Raw genomic sequence first — 22581 nt, forward strand, 5'->3', positions numbered from 1 at the left:
AGGCTGAGTAACATAGCCTTTTAGGGCAGGATGCAACCCTGAATAAACTGGGGTTTTGTTACCCTGGGAAAAATGGAGAATGAGTATTGGGTAGACAACTAGTAGTGTGTAGTACATTACATAAAGGAGAGGCTGGTTGAATTGGAAAACAAAATAGATTAGGTAAGAATATCCCTGGGCTAGCACCCAAGCAATAAAGAATTTAGGAGATAAAAGAGGGATCTAAAAGTCCTCTTTGGCCTCTGGAGTCTGCATTTCTTCCCTAACCTGGTCCTCTCCTCGAGTGGGCAGGAGGTACGGACTGCCCAGGGAAGTTCAGCCTGATGTCATAGGGCATAGAGAACTGACATGAAACAAGAAGCATCAAGGTTTTCAAGTCATCTGTGAAAATGTTTCTTTAACCTAAGAAAGACAATAGAGAATGTAACTTCTGTTATATTCTGATATAATAAGAAATATGTGTTTGCCCTTCATCCCTAGTTCTCAGCAAAGAGCTCCTAAAACTCTTGGAATTTTCTGAATGCTGGAAGTATCTTTTGTTATTCATAATAAGACTCTTTCAGCCATATTTGCATTTATGCTAATGAGATAACTCTTGGAGGATGATGGCTGGCTGCCAGTGAAATCAACTCTATGATTAGCTGGCTGAAGATTTCATAGCCACCCTCTGCCCTCTGCCCGGGGATTGAGCCAGTGATTTAACCAGTTGTACCTTTGTAACTCCTCCATTAAAATGCTGAAAGCTGGGGCTTGGAAACATTCTATATTGAGGGATATTTGGTAATATTGGGGTTGTGGCACCCTTGGAGAGGCCTCAGAAAGCTCCATGCCTCTTCCCTACACCTTGCCCTGTGCATCTCTTCCGTTGGGCTGTTCCTGAATTGTATCCTTTAGTTTATAATAAGCAGGTAATAGTAAGGAAGGTGATTTCATAAATTCTGTGAGCTGTTTTTGCAAATATTGAATCCAAAGGCGGAGGCAGCAGAACCCCTAATTTATAGCCAGTTGGTGAAAAGCCCGGGTCACTCAACCAGAGACTTGCACCTGGTATTTGAAGTAGGAGCAGTTTCATGGAAGTGAATCGTTAACCTGTGGGGTCTGTGCTGGTTTACTTTATGGCAGGACATCCATTTAGTGTCTGGAAAGTTGAAGAAATGCCTAATGTGAAGGGGAAATAAAATCCCACAGATTGGGTGTTGAAGTGTTGAATAGAGGAACAACGATCTTTTTAGTTACTCTACGCAGATACTTGAAAATGGCGAATGACCCAGCGCCTTCAAGATATAATTTAATTCAGATGTGTAAGATACTTAGGGGAAAGATTATCACCAGCTAGAGTGAGTTTGGGCTATATGATGAAAATCAAACACGGGCTCGTTCTTGAGCCTGCTGATGCTGATGGTTCCATTTGTCTGCCTCTTCCTTCTGAGCCCTCTAAAAGGGAAGATCCCTGTACCAGCTTTTGAGACATTATCAGTCAGCTGAAGAGTCTTGCTCAATTTGTATAGGAGTAATGTGTAGCTCTTTTAGTATCAATGGCCCTAGGCTCCAAATACCAGCGGTTATCACCTCTTTTGGTCTTAATGATCCTCCTTGGACTTAGTTACTCTGCTGGCCACTGGAGTTGGAGCTGGCTTTTCTTTGATACTCTCTTTCATTCCCTGCTGCTGGTAACTTTTAGCATTACCAGTTCTGGCTGCTGACAGCTTTCAGCATCTGTGGCATTTGGTGTTACCAGCTGCCAGTGCAGCAACAGAGTGCCAGCCAGAATGTACAGACAGGTGGTCCGGGAGAATGGAAGACACACCCAGAAGTTTTGGAGGAAAGGTGTACAGTTTTATTTTTAATGTCAGTGAGTCAATATGGGACTTCTCCACAAAGAGACTGGCCCCCAATTTGGGGTTGAGCAGGGCAGGTTGTATTCTCTGGGGGGCGCGCTTTCAGGAGTTAAGCACTCTGCATTGGTTATATAGAACATAAGTCATCTGGGCCCAGTGAATTCACCAGTTATCAGATATTACAGACAGCAAACTCAGTGCAAAGAACCATGTCTCATTTACATTTGGCAGGGAGATAGAAGTAATAAAACAGAACAAAGAAAATTCCTGAAATGCTTGAGAGGAAGTGTCTGGAAGCCCAGACATGTTGAGGAAATGGGGGAAAACTTTTCCACCGGTAAGTTTGGCTTTAACTGCAGAGAAATACGTTCCCTGTTCACTAGTATACCAATCTGGCATGTTCTACTCAAGACTGAAGTCATAACTATCAAGACTATGCCATTTGGAAGAGATTTTTATTAGGACCTCTGCAGTAGCATAAAGGGGAACAGTGCACAGGCTCGACCTGTTAAAGGTAGGGGGAGGTGGTTAATAGAGGGAAGAAAAAAGCAGGTCATCCATGCATGGCCTCAGACTTTTCTGCTCGTGGGTAGGAGAGGGACTGAGATGAGGTCTACAGGGCAGTTTGCACCTTTAATGCCTGCCGCAGCCAAAGCAAACATCTCCTCAAGAGGCCCTGGGGTGCCTTAAGCAGCCAGGTTGTCTGCAAGGTGTTTACACAGAATAAAAAGAGCTTTTGGGGAGCACCAGGGCCTTCTCCCTTATCTCAAGGCACCTTATAGAAAATGACTACTGTAATGAGTTCTACTACCCAGTTTAGCCTTTTTGCTACTATTGTTAAATTTCCTAGCCTTATTTCTTAAAGTCCCTATTTACAGGGAATTTTCAAAATGTTTTCAAAGTCCTAAGAGATTTTTGGTCTCTGCTCATATACTTCAAATAACAGTGTAAACATACTGTTTTACATATTTATTTCATAAAACTGGCTTTGAAAGAAAAAGGAATTGGATGTGAACTGTTCATAGTGCTCAGAATTTCAGAAGCTTTTTTTCTCATTGAGTTTATTGGTACATTTTAGGTATACAGTACAGTTACATTCATCATTGGGATCTTGTACCTTTACATGACAGGTCTTGGTTCTCATGTTTTCCCCATACCCCTACTCTCCCTTCACTCCTTCATCAGAAGTTTGACAGTGACACAGTATCAAGAACAAACTAGATGTCATAATAAGCAAGACCTTCCTAATCTTGCTATCTTTATATCCCCAGACTTAGAGCCTAACCTTAACCAACTCATCTTTCTAGAGAAGAAAGAAAATCTACATGTGACAGTTTTAAAATGTTGATTTCTAACATTTATTTGCTAAGATAAACCTTGAATCCTTTGATTAAAAAAACAGAGAGGTTCCTATGAGTTCTTCAAAAACATCTATCCCAATTACATACTTGTGTCTATGTACATGTGTAAGAAAAATATTGGCATTGAGTGTCCCTGGTTGCCTTCATAAGGAAATGCATTTTTTGCTGGGCGTGGTGGCACGCACCTGAAATCCCAGCACTCAGGAGGCTGAGGCAGGAGGATTGCTGTGAGTTCAAGGCCAGCCTGGGCTACATAGTTAAGTTCCAGGTCAGTCTCAACTACATAGTGAGACCCCATCTCAAAAAAAAGGGGGGGGAATACATTTTTTTCTGGATAAATGTATATTGATATTATTTTTAGGGTATAAAGATTTTAATTTTTACTGCATTTCATGTACCTGTTTGTTTATTCTCACCCCAGATCAAACTGGCTCAAAAGCCCAGATGGTGATTCTGACCAACTCTTCCGAATGGTGGCAGAGGTCTTCATCCTGTGGTGTAAATCTCATGTAAGGACACTTTTGGGCTTCAGATTCAGAGTGGTTTTGAAAGCTTAAAAGTCTTTCTTGTAGTGTTTGCTTTTTTATTTCCTCCTTTTAGAACTTCAAGAGGGAAGAGCAAAATTTTGTGATTCAAAATGAAATCAACAATTTGGCATTTTTAACTGGAGACAGCAAAAGCAAGATGTCAAAAGTAAGTCCATAGAAGTCCATTCTAAAGGCTCCTCAACCTTGGCCTTAGCTGAGTCTAGACTGTCCCATGTTCTGGGCAGTTTAGCCCTCTGCTTCATTTAGGGCAAACTCTGTGACCAACAGTCTTCTCTTGTTGTTTATTTGAGAATAAACCAGAAGAAACTGCTCTTAAGCATGGTCATCACATTTTATGAATAAATAACTGCTCATCTGTCAAAAAATTTTAAGTTTCAAGATTTGCCTAAGGCATTCAAGAGGTCTCCACAACAAACTTCATTTGATGGTTTTAAGATAAAACTACTTTCTGTGTGGTGAAGCCTACACATGCAGCTGGGTACTGTGGTGGCCACCTGTAATCCCAGAACTTGAGGAGGCTGAGGCAGGATGGTCGTGAGTTTGAAGCTCAGCTTAGCCAGATCCTGTCTCAAAAATTAAAAAGTTCTGGAGATTTAATTCAGTATAAAGGTCCTGGGTTCAGTATCCTGTACCACAAAAGATAAAAAATTAAAATGGGGGAAAAGATACATACTTAGAACTACCTTTTGATTAGCTAGGAAGAAATTAGCTTGCTTTGGTGATTCAATAGCAGATGCTCTTACATTATGCTTGTTTGCCTCCTGTCTGAAACATCAAATTTTGACCTGCTTTATTTCAGATGTGTTGACCTCTTAATGCCTTCTGTTTATTTTCCATGGCAACTTCACTCAGAAAGCCAAGCATTTGTCCATCTCCTTGCGGGAAATGTTTGAAAGCGCGTAACCTGTAGGGAGGAGTATAGCTGGTGTCTGGGGGGTGGGGGGGAACTTCGGCTCCTCCTGAGTCAGGGCTGCATAAGAAGCTTCATTATTTGGATTAGAGAGACTTCCCAACACACTCCTTCAGGTGTACCTGCAAAAGCAGAGCCCCCTAACTGTGCTGCCTTGTCATCGGCCATTGCGGCTTACCCTTGACTCTGTTTCCCTGAGAAATGTGCCTCGATGAGGGTTGGGTGTATATGTCAAGTACAAGTGACCTGTCTGTCATACCTGAGATGTACATCTCTCTCACTGCTGGGATAGTGCCACCTTTGAGGAATGTGAAGGTGGAATGTGCATGGGGACTTCAGAAGTGAGCTCCAGTGCTGGAAAGAGGGGAATCATAGGTTGGTAGCAAAGACCTTGGGGATCTTTCCCATAGCCATTTGGGATGGAAGACCTGTGTTCATGGAGCTGCAGCCGAGGGGCAGGTGTGACACCACGGATGGAGGCCGGCACCCGGAGCTCTACCAAGTGCGGCGCCAGCACTGGTTGTCTGCAATTACTCTAAATTTTCTGTCTCTTCCGTGTTTTAGCTCTGTTGACACTAGGACTTCTTCCAGCTTGCAGAAATCTACCATTGGAGTTTAGAATTCACTCTGAAGTATGCACTAGTGTACACCTTTAGCATATACACCACTTACTACAGTCAGACACACAAAATTGGACACATACAAAGCAGAGGAATCACACTCAAGAGGAATCTGTGCTATAAAAGAATGTATCATGGATCCTTTTATGCTTTAGATCATTTTGTTTTGATTTTAATGTTATTTTGATTTATTTGAATTTTATCTTGATTTTTCTAAAATTCATTTTTCATTCATGTTTTGGTAAATATATAGGCTGTTCAGTTCAGATAGGATTTCTTGGAGTCCAACTCCCTAGAATATTCAGCTTATCTGAGAATGCCTCTGAGGGCTGTTACATCCAGCACAAGCTCTCCTTCCATTCTGTCTCCCTACAGAGTGTCAATAAATCCCAGGCAGATTCCATGCTTTCTTCGGCTAAGGTACATCTGCTGGCTCAGGACTGAACCAGCTAGGATCTGTTGTGACTGGCAACGGATGGCAGCAAAGCAGTGGAATGACATTAATAGAAGGACTCGGATTCCCAAAGAGCAGCTATCTCAATGCTCTGGTGATTAATGGTGTCTCGGGATCCTTGGGTTTACATTTGGAAAGAGATGAAGTGACAGAAAATGACACTTCAGAATTCACCTACTAACAAGCTAACCTGAGGTTTTTCTTTACTCCCACCACAGAGGAATGGGATGTTTGTTTTATCCGAGGATGATCATGCTCAGAATCTGGGCATCTTCCCTTGTTGGAAAAATACAGGAGCAAATTCTCTCATCTCATTTCCATTGACATCATGTGCCAATTATTTCTGAGCCAAATGGAATTGGGTGGAAGGAATAGTGTAACTGAATTAAAGGCACTCCATCCATAGATCTTAAATAATATTTGCCATATTCCTCATGGTAACAAGCACCCAATTGCATCAATTCAAACATGATAGTAGTAAACTGGAAATGAAAAGAAGCTAAGTTCTACCCTTGTCCCAGCCATAGACCTCAGCTAACACCTTGCATCATCCACTCAACTCTTCTGGCCTCCAATGTGCCAATCTATACAGTGGTACTGAGTTTACTCTGACCTTTCCTAGCTCTGCCAAGACATTTAGGACGAAAGTCAACTTTCAACAGCTTTTCAACAGCATCCCTAGGGCAAAATAGTATTTGATAAAGATAGTTCATTATTTAAGACAAAGAGATTCTATGCCTCCAGCAGGCAGCAGCTCAGAGCCACTTGTGGTATTTCTTTAGATGTAGAGCTATGTATTGAGGAGTCGGCGGGGGAAAGGGTAGTCAGATACTCTTCCTCGTTATCATCAGTGAGATCCCACATGCCCTTGATTCCCTGGATTAGATGTTGTCTTTTCCCCCTGGCCTGAATGGGCACCTGTCTCTTTTGCTTGCTTTTATCTCTATCCCCACTTGAATTCTGGTGTTGTATAAAGAAAATCGACCTCAGTGCACCAGTCAGCCTTGGTGGGGTATTCACACATGAATGCTTCGTGTCATGCACACTGCACATACCAGTGCCAATAGAAAGGAAGAGGAGAAAATATGCACTGGGCCACGCTCTTCAGGCCTGATTAACTGAAGCTCAATCCACAGATTCGTCATTTTGGGGGCAGCTCCCACAGATGGTGTTTTCAGAACTCATTGTATATTTTGTTTATATAACACCAGTTTGCAAATATACATTAAGCCAAATGTAACTAAGCTGAGCAAGTGTTTTTTGTTTTTGTTTTTGTTTTATTTTTAAACTTGTTTTGTTTTCTGGAAAAAAATGGCAGCAGCTTCCTCGGAGGGGAATGGTAAGTTAGAATATGTTTAGCTCAAGAAATGCCAGTTCCATGAGCAAGGTTTAAAACTTGAAAACAAGCAAACAAACAAAAAGTTGCAAAGCAAGAGAGTGGGTGCCTCACGGTTTAAAGCCACCTCTCTCTCTCGCTCTCAAGCATCATTTCAGTGGATTGAAAAGGGATAGGAGTATTTTAGAAGATATCTTTGGATTTTTCAGGGACATTCAGAGTTATGTGAGCTTTTTTCTTGCTCCAGTATCTCCTCTTACTGTTCTCATATTGTCTCTCTCTCCCTCTTTCTCTTCCTCCCTCCCTCTCCCACCCCATTTCCTCCCTCTACCTCTCCTGTTTTTATTTTCTTTGTTCTTGGTTTGTGTGCCTGCTCTCTGGCACATGCTCTTGCCTCTTTCTACTCTCTTATAACCCTCCTTCCTTCCTCCCCACCTCCTGCTCTTGGTCTCTTTCTCCCTCTCTCCCTCTTTCCCTCTCTGCCTCTCTCCCTCTCTTTTTCTCTCTCCCAAATTTCCAGATATTCTCCATTTTCTCTAATACCTAATGTTGGGTTGACTTGTCTTCACCTACTCTCACAGTGAGGTAAAAACTTCCCATGGTGCAGGTTTGCCTTTGTTCAAAAGCCTGATGCGAACTCCCTGTGCCATCTTGGTGTAGAATGTCAGCAGGCGGTATGTCTTATCTCTGAAAAGCCTTTTGTTTCCCTTAAGGTCTGCACATAATATCATCTGTTTGATTACCAGGTACTGCTGATAGTTTATGGTCTAAGTGTGGGAAATGCAATTACTTTGAAGGTATTAGAATTAGAGAATCACAGTCAGTCAACTAATCTTAGCAATATGTGAAGAAAAGAACAAAAGTAGAACCTGTAAGATGTAGGAGCCTTTGACCTAAGATACTTTTCAAGTTTACAGTCTAAGAAGGAAGATGCTTCATCCTTCAGGTTGTGGGGTGATCCTGAGCATCGTTGAATATTCTTAGAGTACTGGTTTTTTTCAAGCAACGGGTGGGGCAGAAGCACAAGCACTTCTCCTTGACTCAGTTTTGCTTTTTACGGCCATAGATTTGCTGGAGTTGATAATGCGGTGGTTGGAAGGAAGAACAATAGGAATCTTAGCATATATGGTGCATTGTTTGTAGCCCACCCTGGTGAATGGAGAGAAGGGGGAGGGGAAAGACTTCAGATCTACAGAGTTGTATGGGTACCAGAGCTGAAGACCACCCTGGGTTGGGTCTGTGGGCCGTGCACTCTGGAAGGCTGGTCTCTGAGTTGACTTCCCAGCACAAATGAATTGCTTAGTCTGGGTATAAATCTTTATGACTAAATTAACCTCCATTCTAACCTCCTTCTTGCTCTTCATTCTGTGCTCATTTGACTCCAAGAACCATAGAGTTTCTGTTGTGTTGACAGATAAACTGGGACTGAGAAGCTATAAATAACACGTGGTACCATGTCCCTTAGGCTCCTGCTTTTACTGACTGACTCTTCTCCTTGTTTTTCTTCTTTTGTCTTTCCACACAGGCCATGCAAGTAAAGGTACAGGTCAAATGCATGACGTGTCTTTTCTGTCCTAGTGTTAGAGGTGCCAGGCTCTGGCCCCTTCTGCACTGTGATCATCATGGGGGTGGTGCAGAATGGATTTTTCCACCTGGAGGTCCCCAGGCCTGCCCCAGGGATGACAACTGCCTGTCAAAGAGTGAATGTAGGCCTACCTACCTTTGGAATGGAGAAGCCGGGCAAGCCAGCCAAGCCTCAAATGAGGTCTCCTTGCTATCTCTGCTCCCTTCCCCAGCTGTCCTCTCTGTTAGGTTGCATCCATCAGGCTAACAGAGAGACAACTGACAGGGCTTGAGAGCCTAGGAGACTACCTCTTCTGCGGCAGTACCCAGGGTCATAATCCAATTCTTTGTTAGTGGCCCCCGCCCTTTCACATGGTACATGTTCTGTCTCATGTTCAAGGGTCCCATGATTCAAATATAGTCTTCCAAGGTCTAAACTCAGGAGTTTGAAATCAGCAGATAACCATGAGCTTTTGTGCAAACTATTTTGAATAAAACTGGGACAATTTTCTAGTCACCCGTTAAAGTTACTATGTGGACATTCCTTTCTTTCCATTCATTAATGTATATCTAATGCTATTGTCCTAAGCCAGTGATGGTGAACCTGTGTGCCACAGTGGGCTGTTTATATCATTGAAAGCTCTGAAAAGTTCACCATCACTGTAAGCACTCTGCCCTACAGTATGTGGTGCAGATATGTAAGGGCCAGGTCACATGTAGCTCTTAGTTACAAAAAAAAAAAAAAAAGGAGCCTTGTCAAAACAGACTTGCACCTGGAATGGCTCTGTATGTGGTGCAGATATGTAAGGGCCAGGTCACATGTAGCTCTTAGTTACAAAAAAAAAAAAAAATGGAGCCTTGTCAAGACAGACTTGCACCTGGATAATGGCTCTGATGCTTACGTGTTATGTGACCTAGGGAAAATTGCTTAACCTCCATGGGTCTCGTGTTTTTGTTTATAAAACTGACTTGCTAATATTTTCAAGGTTATTGAACTCATATACATAGCAGGTATGATTAGAATATGAAATTGGCCAAATCAAATAGATAATGAGAAGGAAATAAATTATGTAATCAAATCCACATAGTTACTTTTTAGCACGTTTACTCCATTATATACCTTGTCTCACCATTTACATTTTACACCTACGTACACCAAACTGCATTCTATCCTTAAAGGATGATTTGAAACCATTTCAAGGGTAATAAGCTATAAGTGAATCTGGGATTTAGACACATCCTTTAGATTTTATCTTTGAACATGGGAGGAATGTAGGAAGTGTTCAGTAAATAGTAGAAATTGCAATCTTTGTGCATACTAGCCTTCAGTTTCCACTGTGTTCTGGAACATAGGAATCTTGCCTTAGCTTCATTTCTGTCTCCATGCATATTTTTCACTGTCCTTCCCACTGCTGCTCTGGGGCTGACCTGGTGTTTTGGAGCACTGGGTGCAGGTTGTCCCTGCAACCAGGAAAATTGGGTGGCTGGGTTTTTCCAGTCAAGAGCTTTGCTGTGATTTCTGAAATACAATTACCTGAAGGTTATGCTTCCACAAATTTGGTAAAAGAAATCATATCTCTTACAAGAGTGCCATTAATGATTGTGAACTTCTCTCACACTTTGAAAAGTAATTAAAGCAATCAGGCCAAGGGAAATGCTCTTCTTCAGATAGCCCATCTCCTCCAAAATGAATTCTGTCTTGTAGTCCCCAGTTTTAAGTGACAGTCGCCTCTCCTACCCCAGAGTCCTCTAGATGGAAGTACTGCTACCTCATTGCTGCAGATACTGCCGTTGGTGAGCACCAGCTCCTGTCCAGCATGGTCTCTGACTGGTTTCTGGCCACCCAGCCCTCCCCACACCCAGAAAGTACTCATTCAGCTGAAGCAGAGTCCAGCAAGCAGGCACCATGTGGCTAGCACTGCTCTTCTATAAATGTGTCATAAAAATTGGGTCACTCCCGCACCCTACCTCCTTGAACCAAATTGCATGTGTGGTGGGTGCTGAGGGGTCTTGGTTGCTGCCTTGGGCTGATTGTGCATAGCCCTGTGTACCAGGTCTCTCACGCCTCCTACTTCACTGAATGAGCTTTCTCTGAGAAGGACAAGAAGGTATGTGCAAGGACAGGTTCAAATTTCCATGAATTTGGGGAGTTCCTTTTTTATCTGAAATTTCTCTCCTAACATTCTCTCATCCTGATCCCAAGGCAGCCCTTCTCTACCATGTCCTCTTTCTTGGAGAAGTTTCATAGCTCCATAGTGGGGAGGCTAAGTAGGATTCCAGTGCTCCAAACACTAGCTTCAGACGTTACGCTGTGGTAGATGCTTTTATATTCTTATGGATTCTCCTGAAAGGGTCCTCTGTTATTTTCCAGAGTCATTTTATCAGTTATCATTAGCTTCTTTGTTCGAAGTAAGTGAGCAAAGACTTGTGTCTGTGGTGTGTGTCCAGCTATGTGGTTCTGTGTGCATGTGCAGAAGAGAAGGCTAAGGGCTAGGGCTGGTCTTTTAGGACCACCTGGTTTGTCTTTGCTCAACACAGTCTTTTTTCTGTCTTTGAAATGTAGTAAGACCCACCCTGCACTGACAGGACCACCAGGAAGCGGGCGGCCTCTGAGATGAGACAGTTCCCTTCAGACGGTCACTGAGCCCTTCTCTTTATTCCATATCATTTCCTAGTCTGGAGGACAGGACCAGGAACGGAAGAAGACAAAGCGGAGGGGAGACTTCTATTCCATCCAGACCTCCCTCATCGTGGCTGCACTCAAGAAAATGCTGCCCATTGGTCTGAATATGTGCACACCAGGCGACCAGGAACTGATCTCCCTTGCAAAATCACGATACAGCTGTGTAAGCCGCCTGTCTGATTGGGCTGAGATTGTAGCACAGGTGACATTATGGTGGCCACTTAGCCTCAGAAGGGCTAGTCTTCCTCCCAGGGTTCAGTGGGGCTGGGGTAAGTGAGCAGGAACCAAGGTGCACAGAGGCAACATACCTTTATTATCACAACTGATTTGGACTCTAGTTTGGCACAGTCTGTGTAATTTTTTCCTCTTTTGTTCTAATAAATATCCCAGCGAAAGTGCATTGGCTGTCCACACATACCTGCACCCTATTTCTCATTTCCACACTGATCTCTAGGAATAAAATTTAACATCTCTTTCCACAGAGGGACACCGATGAAGAGGTCAAGGAGCATCTGAGGAATAACTTGCACTTGCAGGAGAAGGTGATACTGTGGGAAGATCGGGAGATCCCACAGGCTGTCTTTCGCTCAAACCTCAGGGTTCCACCCACTGCTTAATGTACTCATGGCTTTAAATGTGTCCTAAAAGAGAGTGTGGAGTTGGTAGAACTAGCTTTCCGCATGTCTTCCAGCTGTCCAACACATGAATGCCAAGCCATTGTGGGGAGGAGGAAGCCTTACGTCTCAGGAGTACAAGGAGGGTCACTAAGTGTGACCCACACACCAGGGGAAGTGTGTTCCCAGTTGCACCTCCCACTGGAGAGAGAGCTTGAAGCTAGACAGTTTTGTATCTGGGTTGGCATAGTCAAAAAAAGAGATTGAATTTTACGGTTATTTGTGATCCCTTCAGTCGTGTGAATCTTAACAACTCTTTCCTCACGTGCATTGTCCCCGAAGATGGAGAACTAAGCCAACCCAAAATGCCTCTCCTTTCCACCCCAAATACATAAGCATAGTGGATAAAGTAGGGGTTGAAGGCAGTAACAAGAAATCTCAAGGGCCAGGAGAAAAAAAAAGGATACTCTAAATTGTCGTAAATACGAGGAGCCCTAGCTATTGAGAGAACTCACAGAGTGCTCCAAGCCAGATGTGTAACATAGAGGCCAGCGTGTTTAATGACCTTATAGGAGGAAGAGTAGGGGCTGCACAAACGCAGAGTGAGAAACTGCATGAAATCGGCGCTGAACCAGTGACATACATGGGTCTCCTGCAGAGACAACCATGAAGCCACTTGAAGCATCTCTGCTTCCTAAATAAAATACGGGCTAAGATGCCAATAAATAAAACTACTCTTGAAGATAAACTCATGTAGAAAGTAGGAAGAAGACTATTATTGGATCAGAGGAAGGGAATGGGAGAAAGTATAATGAAGTATAATGGGGGGATGAATGTGATCATAATATGTTGTATATGAAAATATTACACTGAAACCCAATGTTTGTAAAATTAATGGGCACTAATAAAAGTATATTTGAAAAGAGACTCATAAAAAAATCAAAACATGTAAGGAAATCCCCCATCATCAGAGAGTCAAGAAATGCAACAAAGAGAAGAATTCAAGCAATAAAGAACTATAGAAAGGAATTTAAACATAAATGTAGTTAAAACATTTAGAGATAAAGGAAGCAATAAAACCCATAAATCAATAATAGGACATTTTGGGGAAAAAAGGAGAGTGGGTTTGAAACCAAAAATCCTCATAGCAATTATAGTCATTGAAATTTTAAAAATCAACATATGGGTTAAAAAATAGGCTAGACAATTGCTAAAAAGAGAATTTAGAAACTGAAAGATTGCTTTAAGGAAATGGTCCAAAATGAGCACAGAGAGAAAGAGGCAGAAAATATGATGGAAGAGTTCACAGGGAGGTTAGACTGAGAAGTTCCTACATAGCATCTATAGCGGTGCAGAGGACAATGATGGAGAAGGCGAGGGGAAGGCAGGAAAAGAGACCCACGATTGCGATGGAACCCTTGTAGGAGTGAAAGGCTTTTTCAGTGCAAGAGATGCCACAAATTGCTTATGTCGTGTGTGCTTCACTCTCCAGTCTGACGACCCAGCTGTAAAATGGCAGCTGAACCTCTACAAGGACGTTCTGAGGAGTGAAGAACCTGCTAGTCCAGAGAAGACTGTGGAGCGTGTGCAGAGGATTTCAGCAGCTGTCTTCCACCTGGAGCAGGTAAAGAGTATCTGCAGACCCCTCACTTCTTTTCCCTCTTGCTGTTTGAAAAACTCTTTTGAACAAAGTCTTCCCACTTCCTGATATCAGTGAGATGGGGAACAAGGGAGGGAGGCAAGAAAGGACAAAAAAAAAATAATTGAAGGGAAAAAATGGAAACAGCCCTTTTGTAAATGGAGAGGAAAAGAAGGGTGAAGGGAGTGAAGGGAAATGGGAAAAAAGAAAATATATTGCATACGGTACAAATTCCTCATAATGAATGTGATCATTAGGTATGGCAAACATCTACCGTTATACTTTGTTTCACAAATACAAACCATTTGGTTCTCAAACAGAAGTGTTCAATAAAATTTTGCTTCTATTCACCTCGGGTGACAAACACAACTATGGCCATCTTCCCCAAACCCATAAAACAAGTTTATGAACCAAGGTAACACTGTACTAATAAAAAGATAAATTAATTTTTAAAAGCCCTCCTTATTACTTCAAGTGACTCAAGTGCCCTACTGTTTGCAAAGCTTCCAACAAGAAACAAATGGCCTCCTGCATTTGGGAGAAGGAAGAAAACATAAAACTTTCACAAACTGCATCATGTACTGCTGAGTACATTGTGCTGATTATAGAGAAGAAGCCAAAATTCTTTCACGGTTCAGATGCCTGGGCTATCTTCTGTCACTCAGATTGGCCTAGTGTGAATCTATTTGCATGATTTCTTCTCAGGTGGAACAGCCTCTGAGGTCCAAGAAGGCTGTCTGGCATAAACTGTTGTCAAAGCAACGGAAACGGGCAGTGGTGGCCTGTTTCAGGATGGCTCCGCTCTACAACCTGCCCAGGTAAGGATTCTGTCATTTTCTTCAGCCGTGTGAACCACTGATGGGAATGGAGGTGTCTCCTCACAGCTGTGCTCTCCTGTGGCCCTTACCCTCTTCATGCAAAGAGTAGAAATTAGAGCCCTTGGCCCCTGGAGATATTACCATCTGTGTAGTATAAAGGCCTGCCAAGCAAGCAAGGTAAGACAAACTGAAACGGGATGAGCTTTCCTAGAGCCTCGTGTCTGTTCAGCTTAGAATGTGCATTGTAAAGTCAGCCAAGCAGGAGTATCCTGGAGGCTCCCTACTTGTGCTAAGGTGGAATTCTTTGTGAAGACAGAAAGACTTCTTTAAAAAGGGATTTCTAAAACATCGTACTCCAAATTCCATTAACAGGTCAAACAGTATTTCTCTTCTCAGGCATTTAACACCAGCAGTTACAGAAATGTAATGAGAATCCCATAGCACAGTGAGGAACTTCACCATCAAGGTGAAGAAAGGCTAGAGATGCACCCACAAGAGGCCAGTCAGGGGCACAAGGTTGTTTGTTTTGGGGGTTTTGGGGGGGAAGGGGTTGTTGTTGCTGTTGTTGTTGTACAAGGAATAGAACTCAGGGCCTTGCACTTGCCAGGCAGATGTGGCACCACTGAGCTAAATCCCCAGCCCTGGGCACAGTGCTTTTATCTGGATGTTTTAGTTCATAATGTGAAGAAAAAAAAAATTGTGAAGGTGTTTCTGAACAATGTGTGATATAACCCGTGTCGACATAGTGAAGAATATCAGTTTTCTGTCAATGACAAGATGCTCAAGGTAAATCAACTTAAAGGGAAGAAGATTTATTTTAGTTCATGGTTTGCAAAGGTTTTATCCATAATTTCTTGGCCTTGTTGCCTTTGGCTTGTGGCCAGGCAAAAGATCACGCCAAGGATTGTGTGATAAAACAAAGCTGCTTACCTCATGGATGCAGGGAAGCGAAAAGAGAGCAAGAGAGAGGGTGGGGGCAAGGCCCCATGACCTCGCTCCCTTCCATTAGCCCCACTTCCCAAAGTTTCTACTACCTTGCAGTAGTGCCGCGGGTTGGTAACCAAGCCTTAAACATATGGTCTTTGGGAAACATTTAAGATCTACATCATAGCGATATCAGTGACAGAGTGACAGCACCGACCACTGAGACTGACTGTCTTTGGTGTTGTAGCAGCACCCTCATTCTTAAACTCATTACAGAGATCAGGCCTGTGATCAAAAAGAAAGGCTGGTGATCAAATAGCAGCCTCTGCTTCAGTGTCCAGATCAGTGGGAATATCCTCATCTGGTCAGGGAAAACAAACTGTCTTGGAACAAGCTTACTCTGACTCCCATGTAAATGTGTGTGTTTCCTTGGAGTATGAGATAAGAGAACAAATCTATGTTTGACCTTTGCTTCCATCATTTATCCAGAGTGGTCTATTAGCCTATCTGGAGCTAACTGAGCTTTTCTTAGGCGGTTGAACCACTGAGCTAAATCCCCGGCCCAAGTCTCTCTTAAGAAAATAGATTATTGTCTTTGGAAGGGAATGAGACATCACCAAATCAAATAGAGTTCATTGGTAGGAAGCTGACAGATTAAGTCAAGCAATAGCAGACCTGAAGGCTTTTGAAGTCCTGATAGGTTTAATTCATAGCCATGTAAAAATATATGGGGATTTTTTGTTTGTTGTCTAGAAGTAATAAAACATTAGAAATCATTCATTTTCCTAATGTGGATTTCAGAAGAGCTTGGCTCTAAACAGGTGTCTCCAGGGCCAGGCCAGTGAGGCACAAATCATCTCTCTCTTAAAAAAAGCATTTTTTCAAAATCTATTGAAAATGGTAATACCATACTTTCGTAATTGAGCTGCTCCTTCAGCCATAAGAATCAGCCCAGGGATTCACTGTGTCCTTGAGGAAGTATGGCCATCCCTGACGCAGTTGTCTTAGAAGGGTTGTCCTGGGTTTTCCCTCCAGTGTGGAAGATTCTAACCAGGATTCATAACAGCAACAACTAAGAAGCTAATGATACAGACAGCTGCCTCCCTACCTTACAATGACCTAAACTGCATGGGGTCTTATAAATTAAAAAACTAAAAATATTTATTATATTATGTGGAAACTGTTTATCTGGTATTAGTTTTTAAAAGACAACCTGTATGCTTTTCTCCAGACACAAAATTAACAATTTCTTCCTGAGCACCTTTCAACGGGTTTGGCTGGAAAAGGTTAATGAAAAACCTCAGTATGACAGGCTTATACTCATTTTAATGGTAATGTAACCTGTAGAGAGACCTGCTCATTTTCCGCACACTCCTACTTTCTTGCCCATGATTTAAAGTTACCATGAAAACACAAATCTGTACAATTTTTAAAAGAACTCTGATTGGTCAGGTTTTTTAAAGAAAGATGGCAAAGGCCTTATTTTACCAAAACCATGACCACAGCCTAATAAATCTGATCTTGACCATTATCTTTCTTTCCTCTCCTTCCCACTCCCCTTGCATTTGGTAAACACTTAGCTATTATTCAGTGGCTCATAAATATTCCCAGAACTCTATCCTGGCTGAGTGAGAGTACCATGTGCCTATTCCTCAGTTTCCCAGACACCAGGGTCTGAGTTAGCCCTGAGGTATGTCAATGTGCTTGTGAGGTAACAGCTTCATGCTTTGCCTTCCTAAAGAAAATCCAGAGCACCTTGCTAGTGTGGTTCCTTATAGAAGGAAATGCTCTTAATATGGCTGAGACTAAGCCACTCACATCCCTGTGGTTTAGATTGGATGATCTGGGCAAATGACCAGCCTACAGGAATGACTAAATCACCATCTGAAGCAAATGTTTGAGGGCTGTCACTTAACCTAATTCATTATTTTTCCCTAGAGGAAAGGCAAATTAGGATTACAGTCACTGCCATGTCTCGCTCTAACCATTGTTACTGTCAGAAGGTGCACAGGTGTTTGGGCACGAGTAGTTATAGGGTTCTGTGAAACAAATGTTAATGGTGTGCTTTTGGCTACCCTGACCAATCAGAAGACAAGAATTGTACAAACGCCTGTCCTTCTTACTAACCGTTAACCACCCAAACTAAAATAATGAATCCCATGGACCCCTTTGACCTCACTCTCATCCCTTCTGCTCAGGCACCGCTCTATTAACCTCTTCCTCCATGGCTATCAGAGATTTTGGATAGAAACAGAGGCATATTCCTTTGAAGAGAAACTAGTACAGGATTTGGCTGTAAGTACTGACCCAACGGGAAGCCGATATGAGTATGAATGAATCTGGTTTTTGTATTCAGGTGTGTGTGTGTGTGTGTGTGTGTTTACGTGTGTGTGTTATAACGAATAAGCACTCACAAAGAACTGATGGAAGTTTGGAAGAAATTAACTCTGTAAATTCTCAGAGGAGGCTGTGCTAAAGATAAGAGCCAGAGGATGAATTTTCACTTGGAGGTGCTAACACTATTTTCACCCCCTTCCTCATCATTATTAGCAACTAATACTTCTTGAGATGCATAACCATGTCATGGGGAATTCATGCTAAGTTAAGTTTTGAGCACCATAGGTTGCAGGAGGCCACCTCAGACCGAAGTCCACATTCCTAATAGGTAACTCTGCTTTGAGTTCCTTCCTGAATCTCACATGTCTATTCTGGCCCTTCAGAAAATTTGGAGTGCCCTGTCTCTGGAAGACTTCATGCTTTGAAAACCCTTGAAACAACATACAAGGGGGAAAGTGTATTGTGGGACCACACAGCCTCATTCCGGTTTAAAAAAAAAAAAAAAAAAAAAAAGAACAAAAACTCTTCTCTTTTGTAGCCAGTCCATGGTTCTTTTCTCTCCTTCTCCTTGCTTCGCTCAATTATTTTTTCCTTTTTGCATTTATTCTCTCCACTAATCTAACACTGTGTTTCTCATATTCACTCTTTTCCATATTTCTTCCTCTATCACCTTCTGTTTCTTTCCCTCTTTCCCATTTTCTCTCTCATTTTCCTCCTGTGTGATTTTGAGTCCTTTACTCTCCCCGCATGTTCCTATAGGAAAGACACTTCCTCTGTGATCCCACTTTCTTAATCAGTGTGACAATAGCATCTTGTCAGCCCTCTGCTTCTTCTGAACCATTTCACACAACCTATGTAGTTCCCATCAATTTATCAAATTTGGTCCACCATGCTGATTCTGCCACCACTAGAAAATTCACTTTGACCTTATTTTTCCTTTCTGTGAAAGGAGATTGAGAAAAGACTTGAAAAGAGACGCACAAAGTCTATAGCTCCAGGGCAGAAGCTCTGGGGAACAATAACAATTTTAGAATATAGTCTGAGATCATGAAAGAGACATCTTTTGCTGTGTAATCTAAAATCCTGTTAAGTCCAAAATGGCCCCAAAGCCTCATGGCGCTTGCCCCAAAACCCTATCTTCACCCCAGTCTCTAGCAGACATTTTAGGTATTACTCAGAGACTCTGCCTCTGAGGTAACTCTGCAGGGTTTCCCTCCTGAACGTGGGTGCCCAGATCTTGCATGAGAGTTCTGCTCACTGAGATCTGTAGCTCTCCCCCTATGGTCAGCCTTGTGCTTTTTCTTTTATTTCGTTTAACCTCAAACTGGAATGTCTCTTGAATTGGCTGGAAGAAAAACAAACGTGTGTGTATCCCGCCTTGCATCCTCCAGACAAGAAATATATGATGTAGTGGCTCTTCCTCCTGCTTTCAGTCTGATGCCCTCTGTGCCTTGCGCTTTGCCTCTTTGTTCACCTGTGGTGGTGTGGCCCATGCTGAAACCCGTGCCTGAAACTTGTCTGTGCTGTTTGTGTAGAAATCTCCTAAGGTGGAAGAGGAGGAGGAGGAAGAGATGGAACGCCAGCCCGACCCTCTTCATCAAATCATTCTCCATTTTAGTCGCAATGCGCTCACGGAGAGGAGGTCAGCATCACCAGAGTTCCTGCCTTCTCCCAGGCACCAGCCGTGGTTGTGTCAACCCTACACCCTCCTAGTGTAGACAGCAGTGAGTGGAAGGGACCCCAGACTTGAGCTGCCCTATTATTTGGTCATCGAGATGTACTGGACTTCTACTCAGCCATAAAGAAGGATAAACTTGGGTCATTTGTAGAAAAATGGATCCATCTCGAGACCATAATACTAAGTGAAATAAGTCAGATACAGAATGTTAAATATCACATGGTTTCTCTTATATAAGAAATCCAAAGTGTTCATAATTTAAAGAACAAAATGAAAGGTAGACAGTAGAAAACAGGGAGGTAGACTTCATGGAAATGGGGAGGGGATCTAGAGATAGGGGAGATGGAAGGTAGGAGGAGAAGGGGTCATAAAAAGGATGAAGACTTGGTATGTATATGCATCATTTTTCATGATGAACGTATCCATTCTACATCACAAACATGTACAATGAAGAAACCTCTAGATAAGCTTGCATCAGGCTACAGACCCCTTGTCTTGATGCCAGACACTGAGTCTGAAGACAAAACAGCCTGAAACTATAAATATATCCTGGAAATCTCTGTCAAACTGATGTTGATTCAGATTTTTCAGAGTGATTTCTAGGAATCAGAGTGGGAATGTTCCAGTTACTTCACTAATTCATATAATTTGAGTTTATATGATCCTTAGTCTTTCTTTTCTGTGGGGTCCAAAAAAGTAGCCTGCTAAATATTTCCTCCATTTTTTTTCCAGCAAACTGGAAGATGACCCTTTATACACCTCCTATTCCAGCATGATGGCCAAGGTACACCAGGATCTCCTGCATGTTACTTCATTCTGTCTTTCCTTAGACCTGGTCAGGCAGATGACCCATGTGAACAAGAGGGCTGGGACCTGCTCATGACGCGGGTTCCAGGTATTATACAGTTCACTGGGGGTAACACTGGTAAATCACTAAGGAAAGCTTGCAGCTTTGCAGAAACCATGGCTTCTGGTAGCTGGGTTCACGTGACAGTTCTGAAGCTTGCTAAATGGGACCCAGTCATGAAGACTACTTTTGGCATTTTTCAGTCAATGTTCAGGACATAGTTGAAACATCTGCAAGTGAAGGAAACCAGAGGGAGGTTCCAGTGTTCTGGAAGAGACAGTGGCCAAAAGGATATCACTTAGAAGGATGGTGAACTCTGGTATGCTGGAAAGATAAGAAAACAGCTTCTTCCCAAATGCAAGACTTTCATGCCAAGCAGGAAGGCTGATATGTTCAGGGCACAAGTGCACTTTGTGCTTTATTCACACGCACCTTGGGGCCACAAGGGGAAAATGAACTTTTGGATTCAAACCCTGTGTGTCTGTTCTTATTGCCATGGCCAGGATCTGTGTCTCTAAAAAGGACATTCTGATCTCCCACATATACCAAAACTACACTAGGAGGAGAGTACAGGTCTATGGTTAAAATAGCCAGGTCCACGTTGAGTATGTGACTCAGCGTTCCCACTTCTCATTTCTGAACCTTTTGATGACTGCAAAGATGGCATTTAAAGGAGAATGTAGCCCTGTAGTAATCAACATGTTCCTGGTTTTATGAAGTGCTCAAGTCCCTTGGAGGCTGAGAACAACAGTCTGTCCCCTGTCCTTGCAAAGTATAACAGAGTTTTGTTGATCAGATATACTCACCTTTAATTGTATTATTGCTGTCCTCCTTTCCCTGTTCCATGAAATCCAGAGCTGTCAGAGTGATGAGGATGAAGAAGAGGAAGACAAGGAAAAAACATTTGAAGTAAGTTTTCACAAAGTTTATAAACAGGGCCACCCTCACAGGACAACAGTCTGGGATGCTGACTTTAGCATATGAATCTCACTAACCATGTGCGTGAGAGCTGGCAGGGCCCAGCTGCTAGCTATAGGTCTGCTGTCTGTCTGTCTGTCTGTCTGTCTGCTTATCTCACCAGGTAACAGGTAGTGAGCAGCAGGACAATCAGTAGACCACCACACTAGTATGGTTTTTGTGAGAAATGTTCTACTTCTGCCCAAATATTTTAGTAATGAGCCATAGAAGGACAAATTTAAACATCCAAAAATGAAAAATCAGAGCTATTGAGACACTGGGATAGTTTTTGCACTGCTATTCTATACATGCAAATTGATAGAAATTTTGATTTCAAGACTCAGAGACTACTAAGATTAAACAATTGTAGGGTACTTTAAAAGACAAGTACCAATAAAAATGACAGGAGTAGCGAAATGTAATTACAGTTCTAGAGAGCTTTGACATTCCAGTAGCTCATGTCTGGCAGAAAGTGTTAACCATGGTGTGAGCATTTTAGATAAGCAGGTGCTTCCTGTATCCAGACAGATACTCTCAAGCCATGCCCTCAGAGATGTCTGGATGACAGAACATTGAAATCACACATACCTTAAAGTTGGGTTGCAAAGTTGGGTTGCTTCCTATAATTAAAATCTCAAAGAGGAGAGGACTGTGTTACCAGACAACACAAAGAGTAGAAAATTCAGCACTAAAGTATGAGTGAATTATGGGTAGGCAGTTTTGGAAAGCTGCGTAGTAGCCATAAATAAACTTGAGAGATTTCTTTTATCTGATATTACATGTGCAGCCTTCCTAAAAGAGCTAAATATTTTCTCTCAAATCAATTTACCCCAGTGAATTCCCTTAAAGGGAACTTGAACAGGAAACGGGAGCATGCAGGTGGACATGGCATAGTTGGAGGGGTAGAGAGCAGATCTTTCTCTGTAATTCTTTTCCCCCCAGGAAAAAGAGATGGAGAAGCAGAAAACCCTCTATCAGCAGGCTCGGCTACATGAGCGTGGTGCTGCAGAGATGGTCCTGCAAATGATAAGCGCCAGCAAAGGTGATGTTCCTCACTTCTGGGCGGGCCTACATAGCTACCGCAGAGACAGATATCACACGTGACGTAGGCATTATTGACAAGTCCTGATTAAGTCCAGTAGGCGCAGTTCGCTGCCTGTTACCTTGGTGACTCAATCTCGTCTTCCCCCTGGCAGGTGACATGAGCCCCATGGTGGTTGAGACGCTGAAGCTGGGGATCGCCATTCTGAATGGAGGCAACGCTGGCGTGCAGCAGGTAGCGGGGACTTGGGGGAAGCTGTGCAGAGTTCCTGGGGGGCTCCCATGCTGCAGGGAAGAGCTGTTGCCTGCTACAGAGAGGGGCCTGCCAAAACCACTTCGCTGGTGTTTGTCCTTAGTGGCCAATTATGTCTCAGCAGTTGGGAACACAGATAAAACCAAGGCAGGGAGTCCAC

At 42.8% G+C, this 22581-nt stretch overlaps 1 protein-coding gene across 1 annotated transcript in view; it reads left to right on the top strand.

The window, feature by feature from the left end:
• The window catches only part of Ryr3 (ryanodine receptor 3), a 376321-nt gene that overhangs the window by 313896 nt on the left and 39844 nt on the right, over window positions 1–22581 (top strand). The window contains exons 71-83 of the mRNA XM_033765294.1: window positions 3621–3708; window positions 3800–3892; window positions 8593–8607; window positions 11306–11476; window positions 11796–11855; window positions 13420–13551; window positions 14272–14384; window positions 17507–17603; window positions 19181–19287; window positions 20056–20107; window positions 21026–21079; window positions 22070–22169; window positions 22324–22403. Of these exons, the coding sequence (XP_033621185.1) occupies window positions 3621–3708; window positions 3800–3892; window positions 8593–8607; window positions 11306–11476; window positions 11796–11855; window positions 13420–13551; window positions 14272–14384; window positions 17507–17603; window positions 19181–19287; window positions 20056–20107; window positions 21026–21079; window positions 22070–22169; window positions 22324–22403 (1162 nt within the window). The remainder of the gene's footprint in view (window positions 1–3620; window positions 3709–3799; window positions 3893–8592; window positions 8608–11305; window positions 11477–11795; window positions 11856–13419; window positions 13552–14271; window positions 14385–17506; window positions 17604–19180; window positions 19288–20055; window positions 20108–21025; window positions 21080–22069; window positions 22170–22323; window positions 22404–22581) is intronic.

Source organism: Fukomys damarensis, unplaced genomic scaffold (assembly GCF_012274545.1).
Source record: "Fukomys damarensis isolate Sample0158 unplaced genomic scaffold, DMR_v1.0_HiC HiC_scaffold_17, whole genome shotgun sequence".
Lineage (NCBI taxonomy): Eukaryota > Metazoa > Chordata > Mammalia > Rodentia > Bathyergidae > Fukomys > Fukomys damarensis.